At 42.4% G+C, this 23,191-nt stretch overlaps 2 protein-coding genes across 3 annotated transcripts in view; one reads left to right on the top strand and one right to left on the bottom strand.

Annotated features, from left to right (window-relative positions):
• Positions 1–23,191, top strand: part of LOC111866388 (kinesin-like protein KIF14) — a 105,443-nt gene that overhangs the window by 40,557 nt on the left and 41,695 nt on the right. The gene's annotated exons all lie outside the window — the stretch shown is intronic.
• Positions 301–22,355, bottom strand: LOC111866391. Its single transcript, XM_023855291.2, has 2 exons — positions 21,859–22,355; positions 301–729 (listed from the first exon to the last, which is right to left on the bottom strand). The coding sequence occupies exons 1-2, from the start codon at positions 21,956–21,958 to the stop codon at positions 467–469; spliced, it is 363 nt and encodes a 120-aa protein (XP_023711059.1). The 5' UTR covers positions 21,959–22,355; the 3' UTR covers positions 301–466.

The raw sequence follows: 23,191 nt of genomic DNA, 5'->3' as shown, positions 1-23,191 counted from the left end.
TGCCTTTTCTCAATATATACGATATTCCTTCCGCCCTCTCTCTTTCGTTGCTTCTGCTGACATCGTCTTCCGTTACGAAGATGATGTATTTCTGAATATTACACAGTGGATTTGATTTAATCACTGTATAGTGAATACTGTGGGTCTGAAAGTCACAGTTTTAACACTTGTGTCATATACTGACATTGTTAGGAGGGGAGCGGCGACTTCTCACATCTTAAGTGTCGTTTAAGTTGTCTGTGAAGGACTCCTACCCACTGCCTATCACAGATGAATATTATAAAGTTTCATGTTACACTATTTCCACTTCACCAGGTACAAGAAATTAATGTGATCCCGCCATGTATTTAAAATAACAGTTCTTAGGCAAAGAATGCAAAATGCAAACATAATTGTATATGTAAAAAAAAAGTGTATTGTTAAATATTCGTTATTTCCGTCGCCGGCACTGCATGGTCCTACAGTCTCATTTAGCGATTTGCTCCTGCTGCGGTTTGACTGACGCCTCGCTCTTCTGGTCACTGGCAGAGGACGTAGCTTCCTCATTCTCGCAGTCTTCTTCCAAAATACTTTGATCTTCCTTTCTGTCCTGGCGAGACTTGCTTCTGATGTATGTCGCTAGAGGGCGCCTTTGACGTTCCTGACAGATAGGACATGAAGCCTTCGGGTCCTTGCAGAAATCGCGGGCAGTCATCTTTGTCCTGTTGTGGCCGGTTCGGGCTGTGCTACCTGTAAAGAATTTTCAGTCAGTGGCTGCCACCTGGTATCTTTCAGCGTATTTTAGAATGTTCGGCAGAAAATTATAATCCTCTAGATTATATTGGTTTGAAACTTGTACGAAAGAACAAAATTTATAATTCTGTTACTTGCAACAGTTACGCTATGGACGAGCATAAACTACGAGACTGAAATTTCAGTGGCTGGTTGGATTGATGAGCGCAGCCTAATTTGAAGCATCATCTCGGAATTTTTCCGCAGGGATTGAGGGCAACTGAGAATATATAACCGGTCTCTGGGCAGATATTTGATCCTGGGGCCTCCCAAATTCAAAGCAGAAGTTAAACCACTCTACCGCGGCACTGGATGGTGGTTCCGTATGTTTCTCGAAAGGCAAAATTTGTTTAAAAAAAACACATTGTTATGGTCACAAACTGTTTAAAAATGAAGTGAAATTGTGAATCACTGAACAAGAAGAACAAACGAAGTAAGCAGATACGCATGCCGTTCAAAAAGAAGGTTGTTTTATCACGGAATAATGAAGCATACAAGAAAATTATCTATAGACTTAATATACTAGTTTAATTCAACATTCCTCGATGGTTTTCTATATTGATCTCACAAAAGAATATTATCTGTAGACTTAATAAATCAGTTTCATTCGACATTACTTATTGATAGGCTAGATGCAGGTCACAGTAATGCCATAACTTTAATCGATGATATTAGAGATCGAAAATAGCGAGCCATTTTGCAGCGAAATGGCACACGTGGGGCTAAGTAATTGTACTTCAAATCAAGAATCAATTTTATATTCGCCTTTGGTTATGATAAGTAAATGTGTGTAATGGCAATGAGACCTACGTGAGGTTGCACGTACTGAATGCTAAGCAGTTTTATGCATGGAAAAGGAACCGTCCTCAGTTTTAAGGTATAGTACGTATTGCAGTTCAGTCCGATGCTTCATGGTCCTGTGGTAAAGGACTAGCCCCGTTTACAGGTTAAGACTTCCAGAATGGTCGAAATGTGGGCACTGTTTGCTAGGTCCGAGCTTAATAGTAAGAAATGGTGTCAGCTGTCCTGTTTGCTCCTGTATGATTTAAAGTAATCATACAGCATGTTTTCATGTACTTGACTTTTTCTGGTAAACAAACTTCTCGGTGTCTGGGGTGGATATAAAGAAACAGCAAAAATTTATTTTGTGCATAATGATGACGGTGCACTTGAATTATTAAGTGACTCTAGATCTTGATGTAGACATAACCTGTAATCACGGGTGCCAGTGATTCGCAATTCTTACGCTAGATGATTGATTTCATTGGATTATTCAAAGACACTGTTTAAAGCGCAGAGGACAGGTTGAAGTGGAGTTAATTTGCGTTTCGCAATAATTTCAGCTTTACTCGAAACTTAATCATGCTAATTTTAGAAATAAAAATGGAGGGACTACCGTCACACAAATGCTTTTATTTTTCCACTCACAAGATGTGCCATCATCGGATGGATTGTGAGATATCTATAAATGGTGACGTAAGTCCTATAAAACTACAATGCTCATCGAATTTTTGAAGTTTCTTACTTAAATTAGGTCGGATCCTACTTAATACCATATACTCCGTGGTTTTAGTCCGCAAGCGAACTATACTGACCGAGCGACCGCTGCTTGTCGGCGAAGTTAGTGCCAACTTTATTGGATAGAGGGTGTCGCGTGGTCAGCGCAACGGATTGCCACTGCCGTTAATCTCGGTTTTCTAGACCGGAGCCGCTATTTCTATATACCATATACACATTAGTTTTTTAAACTTATAAACATATGTGTTTGATATTTAAAGATTAAAAACAAAACCACGCAACTAAAGCTCACTATAAAAGGCGAGGGTGGGATTTTTAAGGAGGATAAGGAGATATTGACCAGAGAGATGAGAAATAAAGATAATCAATACGGCCTGTTGGCGAAATTCCTTATGGAGAGAAATGGACCAAAGGCAGTACATCAGCTATTCATAGATTCTAAGAAAGCCGGTGATTCAGTTAGCAGGGAAGTATTGCACAATATTTTGATAGAGTTCGGGGTACTCATGAAATTAGTTAGGCTAACGAAAAGTATAGTAAAGTCCGTATAGGTAAACATCTGTGTTATAATTTTCCTATCCAGAACGGTCTAAAACAGGGAGATGCTTTATCGCCACTCCTTTTCAACTTTACTTTAGAATATGCCATTAGAAAGGTCCAGGAAAATCAGGTAGGACTGAAATTAAACGGGACACATCAGCTGTTGGTCTATGCTAATGATGTGAATCTACTGGGTGATGATAACGTAAAGAAAAGCACGCAAGTATGATGCTTGTAATTAGGTTGGTCTGGAAATAAACACAGAGAAAACTAAGTATATGTTGCTGTCTCATCTCCAAAATTCAGGGCAAAATCATGACATAAAGATAGCTAACAGATACTTTGAAAATGTGGCACAGTTCAGATGTTTGGGAATGAGAGTAACGAATCAAAGCCTGGTTCAGGAGGAAATCAAGAGCAAATTGCCTTCTGCCATTCACTCTAGAAACTTTTGTCTTCTCGTCTGCTGTCAAAAAACATAAAAATTAGGATATACGTACAAAACTATAATTTTGCTGTGGCTCTGTATGAGTGTGAATCTTGGTCTCTGGCATTAAGGGAGGAACATAGACTGAGGGTGTTTGAGAACAGGGCCCTGAGGAGAATATTTGGACCGAAGAGAGATGAAGTGACAGGAGGTTGGAGAAAACTGCATAATGAGGAGCTTCATAACTTGTACTCTTCTCCAAGTATAATTAGATGATCAAGTCAAGGAGGGTGAGATGGACAGGGAATGTAGCACGAATGGGGAAGAAAAGGAATGCATATAGAATATTGGTGGGAAAGCCAGAAGGAAAGAGACCACTAGGAAGACCAAGATGTAGGTGGGTGGATAATATTGAAATAGATCTTAGAGAGCAGGATGGGATGGTATGGATTGGATTGATGTGGCTCAGGATAGGGACCAATGATGGGCTCTTGTGAACACGGTAGTGAACCTTCAGGTTCCATAAAATGTTGGGAAGTTCTGGAGTGGTTGCACAGTTGGCGGCTTCTCAAGAAGCGCTCAGCTCCACGAGTGAATGAATGGACCAAAGGGGCCATGATCCTTCGAGCCTTATTTTATATCTGACTGTTAACGCTATCGCGGATTGCTTAGAAAACCAATTCACCGCACATGATTTGTGTGACTGTGACCTTAACTGATAGTTGAATGCTGGCATCCGAGGCCTTCTGACTACCTATGATGAAAACTCACTGAAGAGAAAGTCCAACCCTGTGATGTAGTAAAGGAAAATATTTCGAAGTTAGGGAAGGTGTGTGACATTCCAAGTGAATGTCTCCGAAATATTCCGAGAACCTCTCTATCATGTGACGTATTTATTCAGTCGCTGTTTTCGGCTTTCTTAATTTCCGGCTGGAAGGAACCCACAGTTTCCTCACAGTCTTTTGTCCACGACGGGCAAACTCTTTGAGAAACTTATTGTAGAAATAGTCCAGAGACGCATGCAAGGAGATTTTCTAAACGCAATTCAGTTTGGTTTTCTTGCCCGTCACAGCACGATCGTATGTTGCTAATGGATCATTTAACGCTTAGCTTCAGCGATGACATATCGACGACTGTGATATTCCACTTCTTTATTAAAACCGTCACAACACAACTATATCGAGGTCAGTACCTAGTTTTGGCTCTTCTACATGTTTCGGCCATTAATAGCCATCATCAGGCAAATACATAGCTAACATATATACACCACTGAACTGCAGTACTAGTAAAATTGGATTCAATTGTATCCAACATGTAGCAGAGCCAAGACTAGGTTCTGACCCTGATATAGTTGTGTTGTGACGGTTTTAATAAAGAAGTTGTATATTATAACACAACAGGATGCATGAAATGAAAACGAAAAAGCCTTTGATACCACTTGGAATCTTAGTCTGATATATAAATTGTCCAGATTAGAATTTTCGACAGATCTAGTTAAGTTGCCTCTTTTCTAAGAAGTTACTATAGGATTCTGATGATGGTGTATAACACACTGATATATTGGGTTTTTGGACTTTATCCATCGTCCAGGACGATGGATAATCAATCACTGTCCAGTGATTGAGGCTAGCTCTTTCTAACGGACCCAACAGAATAGGTGTTTTCCTTCACCTGAGGACGGAAACAGATCCAGTTTCCGAAACGTCGTGTTTTTATTAGTTATCTTAAAAACCAGGACGATGGATAAAGTCCAAAAACCCGATATATCAGTGTCTCTTTTCTACCTGAAAGAAAATAAGTTTCGGTTGAACAGAAAGGGAACAGGGTGCTTTAAGGTTCAGTCCGTGCCCCAGCTCATGCCGCCCATTTCGCAGGTACGCGACAGAGAAGCCTAAACGTCGTTTCTTAGCAATTTGTATCGCGGCCTCCCTGCTGTGATGTCATAATATGAACGCTGGAATATGAAAGTTGGTGAAAGGAAGACTCATGTGATCCATTTCTCAAGAAGACTTGAGAGTCTCTGAGGACGAACACCCCGTTTATAAATAGTGTAAAATATGTTAACCTTATCTTCAGTGGGAAGATCATATGAAGAGTACATGTAGAGAGAACCGTCACTAAGGCCTTGGGTACTTACATAAGGAATTATTTCTTCTTCAAAAATGCGCGATTAACCAGGAATCCTCCTGGGGGCAAATGGCGGCCGGCGCGTAAGGCTGACAACCTCACTGCCATCTGCGAACCGATTGTCTAGAAAATGTGGCAGCCTCGACGTCTCACAACCCTGTGGTCGTCCATGGCCTGTTACAGCGATAGTTTTACCTCTTTATTTATGCCTGACTTTGGAGTTTGCAGGAGACGCTCATCAGGTGAAATTGCAGCGCCTGCAGAAGAGTTCTTCGTGCTGTTGGTTATTCTGGCAGGCTCACACTCGTCCGTGATACGCATATGGCATTCACAATTCCTCACATGTATGATTACTTAACTAAATTGTGCAGGCAAATAGCAACTTCATAATTCAAATGTACGTACAACGGGACACGGTGAAACCATGCTTATGAAATACATAAACTTGGTGGAGGTCAGGCGTACGAACGTCAAAGTGTCTAACCGCCGTTCAGACTAGATAAGTTGAGGCATAATTTGTTGTAGAAGCCTGAACTAGCAGAGAACCTCTGTGTATACTGTATAATTCTATATATATCAGTGTAATAATAACATACATGTTATTGCGGGTTTTTGTTCTGTTACTCCTATTGTCAAAGAGGCGGGCCCCTCAAAAAAGGACGCCGAAATACAGTAAAACTTGGTTATAGCAACATCGGTTTCTGCGACACCTTGTCTATTGCGTCAAATATTCAATGGTACGAACTAATTCCTCATAAAGCAACTGTTTTTATACCTTGCTTAGTACGACATGCATAAATGCATCAACCTCGTATGTAACGTCATTTTCATTCCTGAATTTCTCTGATATGGACATTGAACGTAATTTAGAAAGTGTGTATTGGGCAAGTAACAGGAAACAGATGAAGATAACTGATTACTGTACTCGTATCTAGGTACAGTAAGGCACAACAATTGATGTAATCTACTGTAATTTGGTGAGTAGGCCTACCTTTAATATACAGTATTAGTGCGGTGTGTATTGTCAGTGAAAAGCGCTGTAATATGTCTTTGATATTACACATTTGGGCAATTCCACGTTAATGTTACGTTAGTCTGTACTTAACTACGTATTTCACTAAAAAATGCAACATTTTAACTCGGTTTTTGGTAGATTTTTACGTGACTAACATAAGGCTACTGTGGAAGTGCCCATTTCGGTTACAACGACATTCGTTTATAACGACACTATTTTTAGGTCCCTTTGATGACGTTATAACCAAGTTCTACTGTATGTGACGTGGGTGCTAATGGGACTCAAGGCCAAAACTAACTCCGCTGACTGGAAGGCCAGAAGCAAAATACTGCAGTGCTATGCCATAATCTCATCGGATCATGATTAAGAGGACAGAGATTATGCCTGAAACGTCATTTTAACCATCTGACAAAGATGATAGCTTTGAAAATATTTCCTAACTATAGTCACCATAAAGCCTTACGATATTTCTTCCTCATGTCTATTTCGAAAAAGTAATGTTATGAATTCGAACCTTTAGCTTATCCGTATCTCAGAGCAAATAAATGATTTCCTTATCAGTCATTGTACCCTTAAAATGTGAAACTACCAGATTCACAACACCGTATTCGGAATCTACGTGATTACTGTCACATGCAGTAGCAAAACCAAGCATTACACGAGAATGCCTGGACGTCTGAAGCCGTATTTTTAATATGAAACAAATAATGTATGTTTATATAATGTATGTCTTAATGCTTTTAGGATGTACGAGGAAGACCGTTAATTATAGACAAATGCCGGACTACTATAGAATAGACAAAACAGCTGTTTTGTTCATTATCGTCCTAATGATCAACCGTCTTAAACTTTCAGAAGTTTGCGATATCAGATAATTGGGATTTTTTCTCAGGTAGGAAGTGAATTTAACCGGAGTTTGTAACTGACTACAGTATTTTGTTATTTCTTCACTATTACCGCTGTATTCCTCTACAAAACTTTTGCAGCAGTATCATTTTACCCTATGAAGGAACGTAGTATCTTTACAGCAGATAACTGTCAGTATGGGTGGGAGTAAATACTCACGTCTTACCGCTTAGGTTCAGAATATTACACATTCCCATCTATCTATTTCTTCTAAGTCCACTTGGTGCGTCGATCACTAACTGGCCTATTGTACCAGTCCCGGATGATAGATGATGGTAATTGTGTAGCAATTGGTGGAATGAAAATTGGTAAGAGAAACCGAAGTACTCGGCGAAAACCTGCCCCAGCGCCACTTTATCCATCACAAATCCTACATGACCAGACCCGGGCTCGAACGCGGGCCGCCGCAGTGGGAAGCCAGCGACTAACAGCTTGAGCTATGCCGCGGCCAAACTCTCAAAAACACAATGATAAAGTATAAGAAAGTAATGTAAAGGTATCCCTGTAAGAGGCCGTGGAAACCCATAGGGTTGTGAGACGTCGATGTTTCCACATTTTGTAGACAATCGGCTCATAGATTGTCAGCCTTGCGCGCCAGCCGCCCTTTACCCGTAAGAACATTCCAAGAATATTCCTGGTACTCATTTCCGTTAGAGGCTGAGTCGACCCCAGGGCCATAGTGCGGCTGGAAGGATTAGATAAATTGAAAAAAATCCAGTGACGACGGGATTCGATCGCGCGACCTTCCGGCTTGTAGCACAGTGCCTCAACCAATTGCGCTACCGCGTGCCCCAATGATAAATTATACGAAACTATAATTTCGCAGGTTGTTAGGGAAGAATACAGATAACTTGGACTTAAGACGACGAAGAAAATTGCATAATGAGGAGATTAATATCTTGCCCTCTTCACCAATTAGGCTAATCAACTCAACGATGAAATTGGTAGGGCATGTAGCACGAATTGGGATGCGTATAACTGCAGTGGAACATCTGTAATTTCAACTGACAGCACCACGAAGTGAAACTATCCCTGTAAGAGGCCGTGGAGGCCCATAGGGTTGTGAGAGGTCGAGGCTCCCACATTTTCTAGACAGACGGCGGTAAGGTTATCAGCCTTGCGTCCCACCGTCCTTTACTCCCCAGGAATATTCCTGGTACTCATTTCTGTTAGAGGCTCAGTCCTTGCAGTAAAAATTTACTTTGGTGGAACATATTATGTGTTAATGTAACTGCCTCTCTAGGTGGTGAAAGATGTAATTCGGTTACCGCCTGCCCTGATCCCCGCGTGTAATCGAACGTCCTCGTGTTCCAAACAAATTTTTTCCTTCTCTGTATTTAAAAAAGAAAAAGACTTCATGGCCTGTAGTCCGGAAGCGAACTATACCGACCGACCGACCCCCGTTTTTCGGCGAAGGTAGTGCCAACTTTTGCGGATCGAGGGTGCCGCGTGGTCAGGGCAGCGGATCCCCACGGCCACCAGAGCCGCTATTTCCTTGAAATAGCTCCTCAATTATCGTTTGTATATAAAATGTACCTATACATAATTCGAATAAATAACGTTAATAAAAAATCGAATTTATAATTTTAAATCCAATAACCCAAACGAATCGATAGTTCGAATGCACCAGTGCTTTAATTATTTCGGATTATCTAGGTTGCTCTGTACTAACACCGCTCTTTTCCAACCCGCCTTTGCTTGTATCAGCGCGGTCGGAAGGGTGCTATCCCTGCTACACCTGTTTCTACCTTAGGACAGTGTATGGTGGCTACTGGAAGTTGTCCTCACAGACCAAACTAAGGAAGATCGGTATAGGTACGGGAAACTAGCTGGGTCGGTTCGCATGAGTCTCAGGGTAGCGATGCCGAAGAAAGCGTTTTTCTGAGAGTTGAGCCAATTGACGTTTATTCACCTGCTAATTCACCACACTGTTAAATTAATGTATTCTTAGCTTTAAGTTACAGCGTTACACTATCGGCTGGCTATGTCCCGGAGCGTGCAAGGGTCACGTCCGTTCAGTTCGGAATATTGTGAAAGTCTCCCCTTTTGTGGAATGGCTTGCACCCCCACGCCGGGAATTCGAAAGATGGTGTTGACATATACATTTTCATCCCATCTTCCGTAGGAAGCTTGAACGAGGCAACCCAATCATACTGGCCCTCATTCACAGGCAATTGTAACAAGCTCTGACCTGTCCTTTTAGGCGCGTCCGGTTCCCTGTACCCGAGCTAAATTTATGACTGATCGTAAATGTCATAACTCCGGACTTCTTGTTTCTGCCAGAATCTAGAAATTTTCAACATAAACACCGTATTGCACGTCCCAGACAATGAAATACGATATTATAGATCACGATACATTTCCAGTAATATCGAAACATAAGACTTTTGAAATTAAAATTACCGAGAATTAATTAGAAATAAATTTCATGGTCATCTATAATCATCCAAATAAATAAGGGCTCAGAATGATCAGCGTCAATACAAAGCTTTGGTCGGAACCTTGAAGCGCAGAAAATGCTAGAAATGGCAGAATAATAATAATCAAAACGCGTATTAACTAGGTAGGGTGTGGACTGGATTCATCTGGATTTGATCCAGTGGCTGGCTCTAGTGAACTCAAGCCCTTCTGTTCTACAAAAGACATGACATGGTTTGACAAACTCAGTGACTATATGCCTATCGACAGAGACGCCTCCTTAGAGTTAGTTAATGTCTGGTAGATATACTGACCATTGTCCTGTTCACTACTGAACAGATACGTTTCGATCACAATCTGACCGGCTATAATAGTCGGTGGTTCAGTGATTTGGCCCTCAGATACAAAATAAAATACGACAGACACAGCGTTCACTAACAGCTATTATATTTCGACATCGCTATACACTCCGTCTTTTCCCACTAGGCCTATATTTTATAATATTTACTTGTATTTATACACCGTCACATATTCCGAATAATATCAAACGCAACAAATCGACGAAATATTCGAGATGAATGATCTCTATCTCTAGCTACAGTTCCCACAGATAACTTTTCATTCATCAACGATTCCACTGCGTATATACGCTATCAACATGGAAATTTGTTTTTTGGCAGTGGTCCAGACTGCACTGCCGACTGAATCACAGGTGCCTCTCACTGCTCCCTGGTGGTCGTATCCTTAATTACTAACAACAATGACTAATATACAGCCGGTCACGGTAGCCGAGCGGTGTAAGGCATGTACTGTCTTCGCTCGCTCGGAAGCCGGGATCGTGGGTTCGAATCTCACACAAGGCATGGATGTTTGTTATGTGTATGCGTTTATTCTGTGTTTAGGTAGAGACCTTGCGACTAGCTGATCACTTGTCCAAGGAGTCCTACCGTCTGTAAAATGATCATAAAATTGAAAATCAGAGACCAGAGACCACAGCCAGTGGGAAAAAAAGACTAATATATAAGGGCAGAATAGCAGGTCTAAGGCTTATAATGCTAGAAAAAGCCATCTGAATCCAGAGGAAGTCATAAATTAGATGAAATACAAGTACAACTTCGAATGGAACCATTTACATGAAACAGTAGAGTTGAGAAAGTTGTTATGTAAAGGGGAATGCAACTCGTGGTTCAGTTTATAACATCGTTCCTGTTGAGAAACAATTAATCGGCATTGCGTCACTAAGCAAATGTTAGGACAGACTTAATATGTAACTGAGTGTACATATTTAATCAATAAAGCATTTTTATGCTCAGAAGTTGTGACGTCGACCATACCAGTGAAGAAATTAGTAATAGTTTTGATGGACATATTAACATTTAAATGGAACCCTTTCTGTGTACGCCTTCTGCTTACACACACTTCTACACGCATTTTGCGTGTTTCATTGTAGGATCTAGTGTCGAGGTGACTGTGGCATTAGGCATATACATACACCACAAATGATCTTATTCTTTGATTGCCGAATACGGCTGAACTTAACACGCGGCATGTACGGATAGAGGTTTTTTTTTTTCCTTGGCACTACAGCCCCAGTGGGCCTTGGCCTACGTCCATGAACGTCTCGTTCACTTCGGTTTTTCTAGATCTTACACGTTCGGTAGGACTCCTTGGGCGGGTGATCAGCTCGTCGCAAGGCACAGAAAAACGCACACACACAAACTAAACATCCATGCCCCGAGTGGGATTCGAACCCACGATCCCGGTTTCCAAGCGAGCGAAGACAGTGCATGCCTTAGACCGCTCGGCTACCGTGACCGGCCCGGACAGAGGTTACTGAACCAGTTCCGCTGAGATCAGCCGTCAAATGGAAATATTAATATAGGAATCCCATTTGTTATAGGCTGATTCCAGAGGAGGCCCTTCCTTGTCAGAAACAGGAAGATTATACGTGCGTGACCTACTACACGTACGTAACTTAGTTCATGCAGCGTGTTAACCTTCGACAGTTCGTTGCTATGGTAACCCGAAATTGCGTGATTTCAGCGTTTTCACTAACCGTTATAAGCTTGTGTGCGCGCGTGTGTATTCAAGAAGGGATATCAGTTCCCACATGCCTTCTTTGTGTGATACTGTCTGTTCTCGAATCGAAGCGTATGGACCGGTATGGACAGGTACGATTTCCACTATATGTGTTGAGCTTACGCACATCATGCAAAGGACGCATAACAATGACCACTTCTGGTCAGTCCTCTTTGATTCAGAATCCGTCACTGTTTCTGCCAGCCCTGCTGCATGTGCTGTATTAAACCTCAGAACCGGTGTGTGCTCATTGAAGGTCTACGGCGGATTAATATAAATTCATACACATATTTGCATAGACTCAGTGCAAATAGGAGTTTACATTAAATTGCTGTTACTTTACAATGCTTTGTACCAGGTAGTTTCAAGGACTTTCAGTAGACCTGCTTCTTTCTTCCTTAAACGTTGGGCTCACATCGTAGCTAATTCCAGGCATCGCTCGTGACAATATAACAGGTTGGAAGTGGAAAACTGGAAGGGACAGTATCAAAGTGCATTGGCTCTGTTTTACTGTATGCAGAAAAGTGTGTTTGTATTTGTGGTTTAAAATAGACGTGTAGTAATGCCCCTCATTCCCTTCCAAGTAGGATGGCCAACGTGCTGACGGGGTAATGTACCCACATCTTCTAGACAATCGGCTCAAAGATGGCGGTAAGGTTGTCAGACTTACGCGCCGGCTGCCCTTTACCCCCAGGGAAATCCTAATACTCATTTCTGTTAGAGTCTGAGTCGTCCCCAGGGTCATACTGCGGCTGGAAGGATTAGATCAATTAAAAATCCAATGACCTAATCCGGATTCGATCCCGCGATATTCCGGCTTCTAGCATAGTGCCTCAACCAACTACGCTATGTAAAGGGGGCTCTAAATATTTCCGTCCTCATCTTGCTTTCTGCCATTTCCCTCTGCAATCTGTCATTCTGTTAACGACCTCTTTCCGTCTTCGTTACCTGCCCCCTTTGTATGCTGAGTGCGCAGCCCATCACCGCCATATTCATCACATTATTCTCATACTTTGGGTCTGGCACAGTTGTCCGAGTGTATCACGGCTCATATATTATTCCGATATTATAAGCCAGTACATTTAAACTCCTGTGTCGCAGCTGGGTATTTTCTCTGATTCCGTAGTACTGCACACCCCCCTCTCCCCGGTTTCGACGCGACTTTCAAGTTGTCTGCGGAGAACTAAAATGAATGAAAAGGCTCCTAAAGCCGTGTAGACCTATACAGCCAACACGTTCACATGGCGTAGTGTGTGGGGCTGGGGGTTGGCGGCAGGACCTCCCATTGTAGAGTAGAAACGAAAGTTATTCAGTACGTACAGTTCGTGCAGCTGTTCGTGTATAAGTTTTTTTTAAATTACTATTTTATATACGCATATATATTCTTAGAAGCAGCGTGTAGGAGTCTTCACATGTTAATCATCCGGATATCGAGAGAATATCCTTGATCTGCAAATATAAAACGGATTCATTTTAGATCGGACCGCCTCTGTTGTCTAATGGTCAGATTTTCTGGCTACAGATCCTGAAGTCTCGGGTTCGATTCTAGGCGCTTCCAGATTTTTTGAGAAGTAGTGGGTCTGGAACGGGGTCCACTCAGCCTCGTCAGGATAATTGAGGAGCTATTTCAAGGAAATTACGGCTCCGGTCTAGAAACCCAAGTTTAACGGCCGTGGGGATCCGTTGCGCTGGCCACGCAACACCCTCTATCAGCAAAAGACGGCCGTGGGGATCCGTTGCGCTGGCCACGCAACACCCTCTATCCGCAAAAGTTGGCACTAACTTCGCGACAAGCGGCGGTCGCTCGGTCGGTATAATTCGCTTACGGACTACAAGCCACGGTTTTTTTTTTCATTTTAGATCAGTGCTTATTCATAACTGGTTTGTTAACCGTGGTTCGTTATGGAGTTGTCTTACCTTTATATAGTGTGTAGTCACCGGTTGTGGCTTGTTAAATAAAAACGTGCTGACCACATAAAGTGCTGTGTATTCCCCGCAACATATGATTGATTCTGAATTCGTATTATATGCTTGTTTGGTCAAATTTCGGCAATACCAGCCAGCCTCAGATTTTAGGAATGCTGTCACTTTATCTTAGTTTGTTACAGGTTAGTTAACAATGCTTTCAGTATCGTGGCTGTGTGGAAAGGAATTGAGAGTAATCTGTCGCGGGTTAATAGACAGACTATCTTAGCATTTACGTGCAGGGACTAAAGAAACCCATGAAAACGCTCAGTCAGGGTAGTCGGTGTCCGGCCGAATTTTTAACCGAACACCTACCGCATGCAAGTGTAGATAGTTGCGTTACCTCTGGACGTGTCTAAGAGCAGGGACTTTGGCTGCACATAATCCCGGCGGATGTGGAAGTGCGAAGTAGAACCGGTTCAGTAAGTGCCTAGTTCAGCGTAATTACTTTCTAACCTCCTGCACCATGTTGTGGTAGTTTAGCATGGCCGACATCTGTACTGTTGTTGAAAACTACGTTTCTTGAATTTCAAAGGCTTTTACAATGAGCAAATGATTGCCTAATGCAGAAACTCATGGAACCCTCAAGCAGGTATATACCATTTTGGAAGATGATCATCCTGATTTTTTCTTTCCTCTTACTCCCACTTTGGAGGGCTGATTTCTCAGTTTCATGATCATTTTACAGACGGTAGGACTCCTTGCAGGGGTGATCAGCTTGTCGCAAGGCCTCTACCTAAAGACAGGACAACATAAACACAGAATAAACTCATACACACACCAAAGATCCATTCCTTGTGTGGGATCCGAACCTACGATCCCGGCTTCCGAGCCAGCGAAGGCAATACATGCCTTAGACCGCTCGGCTACCGTGACCGGCATCCTGACATTTTACCATGCTTTAATCAACGGTTCATGTCATGTAACCTCGAATAAAACATTGAACTCTAATTGTCAATGACGAATCGGTAGGTTGTCGAAGAAGAGGTGGTGGCATATTTAAATATACTGTCCCGGCAGTGGCCTGAAGAAACAGTAAACTATAGCCGGTCTCTACCGAATTTCGAACCCTGTATTGCCGCGCAAACCCACACGGTATTTTGATTCATAGCGAAGAATCTTGCTTATTGAGTCCGGGACGGGCTTGCACAGAGGAAGTCCTGCTTCTGCTTCCGGATTCCGTGGCTTTTCTTTGTCAGTCATTTAGTAACACTGTAAACTATAAAGAGCGATGAGCACTTACAATAGGATGTTCAGTATATTCGATTCAATAACAGTTTCTTTTTCCGTTTTATCTACAAACATAAACGTTTAAATAGGCCTATATGGAACTAGTATTGCCCTTTGTTCTATACGCATGTTATGGTGATGAAATAAAGATTAGATTAGATGTGTGTGACATAGAGCACGTAGGCTTGCAGGGATGATGGAAAAGACATGAACTAGAGTTTAACCGGAACCGGATGGAAGAACCATGTGGGAGGCTTAGGTGCAGATGGTGGCTGGATATTTGAAATGGTTTTTATGAAATGTTGTGTGAGGAAGTGGACTGGATCCAAGTGAGTCAGAATAGGGCTCCTGTAGGTGCGGCAATAAACGTGTCGGTTCCAAAAAGGCGAGGAATCTCTTGACCAGTTGAGCGACTGTTAGCTTTTCAAGGAATGTGCTCTTGGCACTCGGTTAATAATGATTTTAATTATTTTATTCTCAGTTATTCTAGATGAATCTGCAGTAGAATACATTTGGAACATGATTAACTCTGCTTTTGCGTTACTGCCCTAAGAGTTCTGTCTTGAACGCGAGAATATTAACGGTACCTTTTTTAATAGCGGCCTCACATTCGGTTTTCCCTCTGCGTAAGTCTGTGGTTAAAGGCTGAGACGGGTCAGAATCGTCATCGGTCACTAACCTCCAACAAGAAGCTCGAGGTTAAGGCCATTGATTTAATCCGCTACTGATAACCTTTTCTTAGTGTGTGAAACCCGTCCAGAAGTCTGCACTCTTAAGCTGCTTCGAAGTTGTGCTGGACTTTGGTCATTATGTCACTGCAGTTAAGAGATGGATCGAAACGCCGTTGAACACGGTTTAAAAGTGAGTTCTGAAAAGCGAAAAAGTATATCATGCACCTTACCTGAGGCAGGTACAGAAAATGACCTTCATGACTTTAACGCTCAAGGAGTTGTGCGTATAGCATAAAAAGTCTGAAACATTAGCTCTCCTTTTGCCTTTAAATTTTCAATTCGTGGATGTAAACTTTTCATTGCCTCATAAATTGCAGTGACGAACGAGGGCTGCCGGTATAAGATTTTATGGAAATCAGTCCAATCGCTCTTGAGTTATGAGCTGAAGCCGTATAAAAGATGCCTTTATTTAATTATTTCGAAAATCGTAATACTTGTGGAAAAGTGTACTGGGCACATAGTTTTATTTCATTTTTGTTTGCATCTGTTGGGAGCATTTTTCGCCCAGATAAATATTTGACGAGTTTCAGGTAAGTTACATCCGAGTTATGCGCAGAAACGCATGTAGGTCTTCATGTGCGCCCGTTTTTACTTATTTTAATCAAAATTGCAATGTACCGACAAATTTTCGTAAAATTTTCCATTGTCGATATTTCATGAAAATCCGTTCAGCAGTTTTCGAGTTTTTATTGAGGACAGACACCGCGAAACTAATTGGCCCACTTTTATAATTTTTCATTGCGAACTCGCCAAAAATGCAAACTTAGAAATGTTAATAACATGACCATATTCGCTCCCTCTCCCACTCTGAATCAGATAGTTTCACTGCGCCTGGTAATTTGTAACAAACCACAGAAGCAGCTTTTAATATTACATGTAAAAACATAATGAGGTGGATGTTACGTTTCTGCTCGTCTGTTCTGATGTGGATCATGGCCTGTAGATGTTCTGAAAAGCCTCTGTGACTTAGCGTCGGGCGTACAAACCTGTTTGATGAAGGCCGTCGTGTATTATATGCGCTCGTTCTCGCTGCAGATTTTATTTTTAACTTCGTCAACTTTGAAATAGAAATAAATGCCTATCTTAAACATGTGCTTAAAGTTTAATGTAATGCTCTTCACAAAATAGAACCAAATGCTAAACATTCCCAGACTTGGATAGGTTGTTTAGGGACGTTGTATTAAGACAGTTCTGCGATTTTGTTTTCTGACTGTAGAGAGGTTGTGGGGATATGCTGTCAAACGTGTTTCATGTCATGGAACTTGAGGCAAAGACCTAGGACGTGGATGAGGAGTATTCTGGTAAAGAACAAGGTTTGGCGATAAAACTGAAGGGCTGGAAGCTGGGGCTGGCTTTAAGAACATCGGGATCCAATTTTGAAGTGTTAGTACACTGATTGGTACAAGTGTCTGTCGAATGTAAACAAAATATCTAGTTAGTTAGTTAGTTAGTTATTGGAGAGGGTGGGTTTCCCCATGCACTTAGACCAGTATTGGTCCATTGTGCTTCCCTCTATGATATTCTACCAGTCTCTATACCCTACCGATATTGGTGCGTACCATCAGTCCCGACCGAGCCAGCGAGTTCGGCCTCACTGGCTTGGCGGTCTCTATAATGCTTCCCCCATCTATCAGAGGCGTTAGAGACTACTGTTGGGCGAGAAACGTCCCTGAATTTGGCTCAGTGACCTCCTTAGGAGATATGAGGTTCTTTTACGTGCCGTAAAGCTACGACACGGGACACACGGCTTAAAGTCTCTCCCGGAGGACTTGTTCACTGAATTTTTCCGCCCTTAAAAATTCGACGACCTCCGCCGGGTTTGAACCCGCGTACTACGAGTCATGAGGTGGGAACGTTACCTCTAGACTACGGAGGCCGCTAACAAAATATCTAACTGCAATGCCTCGGATAATAAAGTTCGCAGTATAATGAGACATTCAGCCAGTAGACTTGTTCACCAACCAGATGCGAACCTGTGCTCGGCGTTATTTACATTAAAGTCTGATCACCCATATCAAATGAAAAGAGGAGTCGTTCGTAGCTTGGTCAGAGGGTCAAATGTCAGGATCGGAAAGATTTCATCAAGGAAATAGAGAAATAAAACATGATGTGATACTTAATGAATACCCACACAATTTCATTGATTTAATTATGAAGCCATAGACAAGCAACCATCCTTCAGTTAGACTGAATCATGGCACTGTCATCCCACATGTCAGGGGTATTCCCCGAAGGAAAAAAAATCCGATACATTGAGGACCGCTTCAATATTAGAACCATTTTCAAAACCGAACATACACTGAGCCTGTTAGATATGCCCAGCGGACGAAGCAAGGTGTTTGCAGTACTCCATGTGATTGTGGTAGATATTACATCTGCTGAATAGGTAAACTGTCGGAAATACGCATTAAGAAGCGCAAATATAATCTGACGCAAGGTCTGCTCGAAAAACCAAAATTACCCCAATATGCATAAGAAGAAAGCCACAGAATATGCTGGAACCAGGAATTTACAGATTGAACCTAACATTACCCACAGGAAGTACAAGGAATCAGCCCACACGTTTCTGGTAGCTCGTTCGATGAATCAACCTAGCTTCCACATCATTCCCATCTGGACCTCCCGTCGTTGAAGAGGAAGTTAACGGATCACAACTCCGTCCATTTCAGGATTATGTGGGGATTTTCCGTGCTTTATGTCGGTACCGTACAGGCGTCTCATTTATTTAGTATTGGTTTATTTGCTGTTAGGTCCTCATTGTTGCCGATTACAGTGGCCGTGCTGTCTAAGGCATGAACCATCTTCGCCTGCTCGAACACTGGGACCGTGGGTTCGAACCCCACTCGAGACATGGATGTCTGTGTGCGTTTATTTTTTGTTTGTGTTGTCCTGTGTGTAGACAGCGGCCTTGAGACGGTCTGATACCCCATCCAGGGAGTCCTATCGACTGTATAGATTAAGAAGCTGAAGAAGCGGCCAAGGTCCACAAGGGCTGTAGGTAGGTAAGTAGGCAGACAGACAGATAGATCCTCATTGGTTTGTTGGAAATGTTTTATCTGCATTTGTTGCATTTATATGTCTCTGTCATATCTANATATATATAGTATATATTGCTTGTAGTTACTATAGGATTCTGACGATGGTGTATAACACACAGAGATATTGGGTTTTCGGACCTTATCCATCGTCCTGGTTTTTAAGATAACTAAGAAAAAACACGACGTTTCGGAAACTGGATCTGTTTCCGTCCTCAGGTGAGGGAAAACATCTATTCTGTTGGGTCCCTTAGAAAAAAGCTAGCCTCATCCACTGGATTGCTTTTTAAAAGATTTGCTCTAACTCCCGCATATGGATTCTGTTATGTTTGCTTTCTGTTGCTTCTGGTGTCCGGAGCAGGGAGTATGGGTCATGAGTCCCTCGGAACCCGAAACGCCCGTTACAATTCAGCCAACCGACCGACTTCTGGTATCTGGAGATAGGGACTAGCTCTATCGTTTGAGTCCACCTGCAGAGCTTTTTACTTGAGGACGGATACATAGTCCAGCCTCTGAAACATTGTTTTCAATAAAAATGGGACGCTGGATAATGTCAGAAAGGTCAATCATTGTACACTTTCCCCCCTGTTAGGCGTTGACAGAACTGTAGATTAGATTAAGCTTCTTAATGAAGAGTTTATCTAAAGTGTCATATTTATGACGCTCAGTTTTAACAGTCGTAACTATCGTTATCAGTAGCCTGCAAATATGCGTGTGAAACAGGCCTGTGCATAAGCTCCGTCGCGATTCTTGTGACGGGAACCTTGGAAATAGCAAAACATTTTTATCTTGGAATAAGACAAATAAGCAACTGCTGTTTACAGAAACAAGGCATGATTAATTTCGTGGACTTCGCCTAGCTGTTTCTACTTATCGCTCTCATTATTGTAGGAAAGGTTAGTGCTTACATGCAAGTCCGGGAATTAAAATTCTTAAAGTTTGTGACGATGTATATTGCTACAAGTATCATGTTTTTGGACATTATCCATTGTCTTGTCTCCTCTCCGGTGATAGGGGCTAGCTCTGTCTATTGGGCCCAACTGAGTAGTTGTTACCTCAGGACGGGGACAGAATCAAGTCTCCAAAACGTCGTGTTTTTTTTTAAAGAAGCAGGACGGTTTTTAGAAAATAGACAAGACGATAGATAATGTCCAAAAACATAATACTTGTATGAAAATTCTTATTGGTCGCCAGTTTACGACCGCAGCAGGAAAGAATTGTATACGGACGCCGTAACTTCATGATTCAGTGTCTTTGGGAAGCTGATAATTATCAGATAGCCAAGAACTTCTAAGCGTTTTTGGACCTCGAAGGTTTTTGCCATTTTTACAAGAACCTGCCACTCGATCCTATCCTGAGCTAGATGGATCCATTCCACAACCTCATGCTATGCTTCTTTAAAATCCATTCTAATATTATCCTTATATATAGAATACTGTTTCCTTGGATGACACCGTGTAGTCTGGTAAAAGTTTGCCGACGTTTCAGAGGAACGTACTGCCTTCATCTTCAGGGTCGGAGAATTAGCCAAGCAAGCAGACAGCAGAATAGCCCGAGCGTAGAGAGTAGTGTTGATATAGGCTGGACGTACTCGGGTTGCTGCTTGCTTGTCCAGCTTATTCTTGGACTCTTGAAGATGGAGGCAGTACGTTCCTCCTAATGTCGGCAATCTTCTAGCAGACTACACGGCATTGGACGCCAGGGGATAGTATTTCTTCGTAGTCAACATCATAACAACGTCAAACATCACCATTGTCGTATCTTCGCCCCCGGTCACTTATGTGGTGTGTTCTCTTCGGGGTTTCCTACTAAAACGTTACACTTTATTATATGACATCACAAACAAACATGTCAGTCCAGCGTCGCCCCACTGTTCATAAATTGGTCCCATTTTCAAGTAAATATCGAGAAAGAAATATGTTATCGCATTGGCTTTTTTATGGTAAGGAAAAGGTAAAGCTATCCCTCTGATAGGCCGTGGAGGCCCAGAGGGTTGTGAGACGTCGAGGATCGCACATTTTCTCTAGACAATCGGCTCAGAGATGGCAGTAACGTTGTCAGCCTTACGGGCCGGCCGCCCTTTACCCCCAGGAAAATTCCTGATACTCATTTCTGTTAGAGGCCAAGTCGATCCCAGGGCCATAGTATGGCTGGAAGGATTAGGTCAATTGAAACATCCAGTTACCTCATCGGGCCTTGAATCCGCGACCTTCGGGCTTGTAGCATAGTGCCTCAACCAACTACGCTACCGCGTCCCCCTGACTTTTTTTTTTTTTTTATGGAAGGGAGTGAATTCGTGTAACCACTGTCTTTAAATGCGGTACCCTGTGTGTGGTAGTTGTCTGTTATTTTGTGACAGTTTTGTGCCGGCCTCTGCATCACGACTGAAAATACTTGTAATGTAAAATAACCCACCAAGCCGCCCTATTTACGGATTATGTTCAGCAATGGTGATGGCAGGGGTCTTTTAACACAATGTTTTCAAAGTGTAAAGTTTCATTAATGACTAACGTAAAATACCAAAGAGTTTTACTGGGTATAGGTTCCATCCTATTTGGCATCCTGGGTAACATGACATAACTAAGCTACTACATGAGACAGCTGTCTGAAATTACTGTTTTTTTTATTTATTTATTTTATGTCTCTGTCAGTATCTCAGACTCTATAGCATTGCTTGGTATGATGATTGGTGAATGATGAATTGGAAAGAATTTAAAATTAACCTGTCATGGCATAATTGAGATACTGTCCCTGCATTTAGCTGGAAGGATTGAGGAAAACCTTGAAATATCTCAGGATAGCCGGTGTCTCGGCCGACATTCGAACAGAGGACCTCCCGAATACAGGTCTAAGCGTTGCCGCTATTCGATGTAATTACTATAGTGCAATAAGTGAATGTCGACAGAAGTCTAACCTACTCAGTGGAATCGATCTACTCTCCTCGTTATTTCATATGAAGTGTTCAAATTGTGTGTGAAAGTAGGAAGTTCAGGAGTTTTACTTTAGTACGCGAGCACACCATGTGTCCTGAATACCTTAGCAGCTCGGAGTGGTGTCTCAGTGTACTTAACGTATTCCAGAATTGTGTCAACTCACCTTGATTTGTCGTTTCGCTGAGCCACGAATTCTCGTAGTTGTGATGTCTCAGCGACTGGTAGGAGAAGACATCTGGCAGATAGTTAAAAATCATATCCATCACGCTTCCTAGTCTTTTATGTTCTGTTTACAGCAGAATCTGGCGATGTTCTCAGCTATGTTGTTCCCGTGTATATTGTTCACTTGTTATATGAACTGTCGGGGACATGAAATGCGCAGGTGGTAGACTGCAAGCGTGGAGTTTGTAGAATACCTCGCAAAGAATTGTTCGACGAAGTCCTACGTCGTGTATGTATTATTATATTTGTTGTTATGCGCACGTTTATGAGAGCACGTAAACACACTCGCACCAGCTTTCGTTACTTATACGCCGTGGTGGCCTTTCGCGAGGAATAACGCAGCTTTGGCTGTTCCCTCCTCTCGCTGCTGTTGGCGGAGATGTCCCACGCCCACAAACTTGTTTACGTTGTGGCGTGTTTGCTATGGCACCGAAACGTAACTTCCACAGGGTCTCGCGCAGTGTGACTACTGAAGTGTGAGGGGGGGTGCATTGGAGGCCTCCTGGCACTCCTTTGCTACATACCGGACTCTCCGGGAACTAGCTTCCGCCTGCATCCAACTTTCTGAATTAAATTTAACGAATGTGTATGGGCTTTCAACATAAGCAGATATCAGCGTATTTGTAACAACGGGAACCCCCCCCCCCGAGATTTCCTTCTCAACTACGTTAAGTTGCTTAATACGCTTCCTTCCGTGGTTTCCTGCATTTCATAGAATAACTTTAATATTAAGACTGCTCATATCATCCTAAACGGATAAACGAGAAGCTGTTCTCTTCAACTGTGGTCGCTTGTTAGGCATCTGGTTGGATTTCTTGCTTGGAGATTCGGACTACCGCAAGATCCGATTGAATGTACATTCATACCCCTGCAGCCTTAGTGTCTTGGTACAGAACAACAGTTATCAAGTGGATTCTGAATGGTTCTGACAATGGCGTATGTCATACGGGATTACTGTTTTTTTTTTTTTTTTTTGGACTTTTCGATCGTCCAGTATTCAATAGAACACAACGTTTAGGAAACTGGATGTTTCCGTCCCCAGGCGAAGTGGTGGGAGACACCTACTCTACTGAGTCCATTAGAAAGAGCTAACCCCAATCACTGGGCTGGACCCAACAAAGTAGGTGTCTCCCATCCCTTCACCTGGAGACGGAAACAGATCCAGTTTCCCTTAGTGTTCTTTAGAATACCGGTTGACAGACGATGTCCAAAAACCGAGTAAGCCCGGCAACTATCGTCGTTTGGTTTGTATTCGTAAGGGGTACGGGGTACTC

Source organism: Cryptotermes secundus, unplaced genomic scaffold, assembly GCF_002891405.2.
Source record: "Cryptotermes secundus unplaced genomic scaffold, Csec_1.0 scaffold41, whole genome shotgun sequence".
Classification (NCBI taxonomy): domain Eukaryota; kingdom Metazoa; phylum Arthropoda; class Insecta; order Blattodea; family Kalotermitidae; genus Cryptotermes; species Cryptotermes secundus.
Note: the sequence above shows the minus strand (reverse complement) of the source record. Positions and strands in the feature narration are given on the sequence as shown.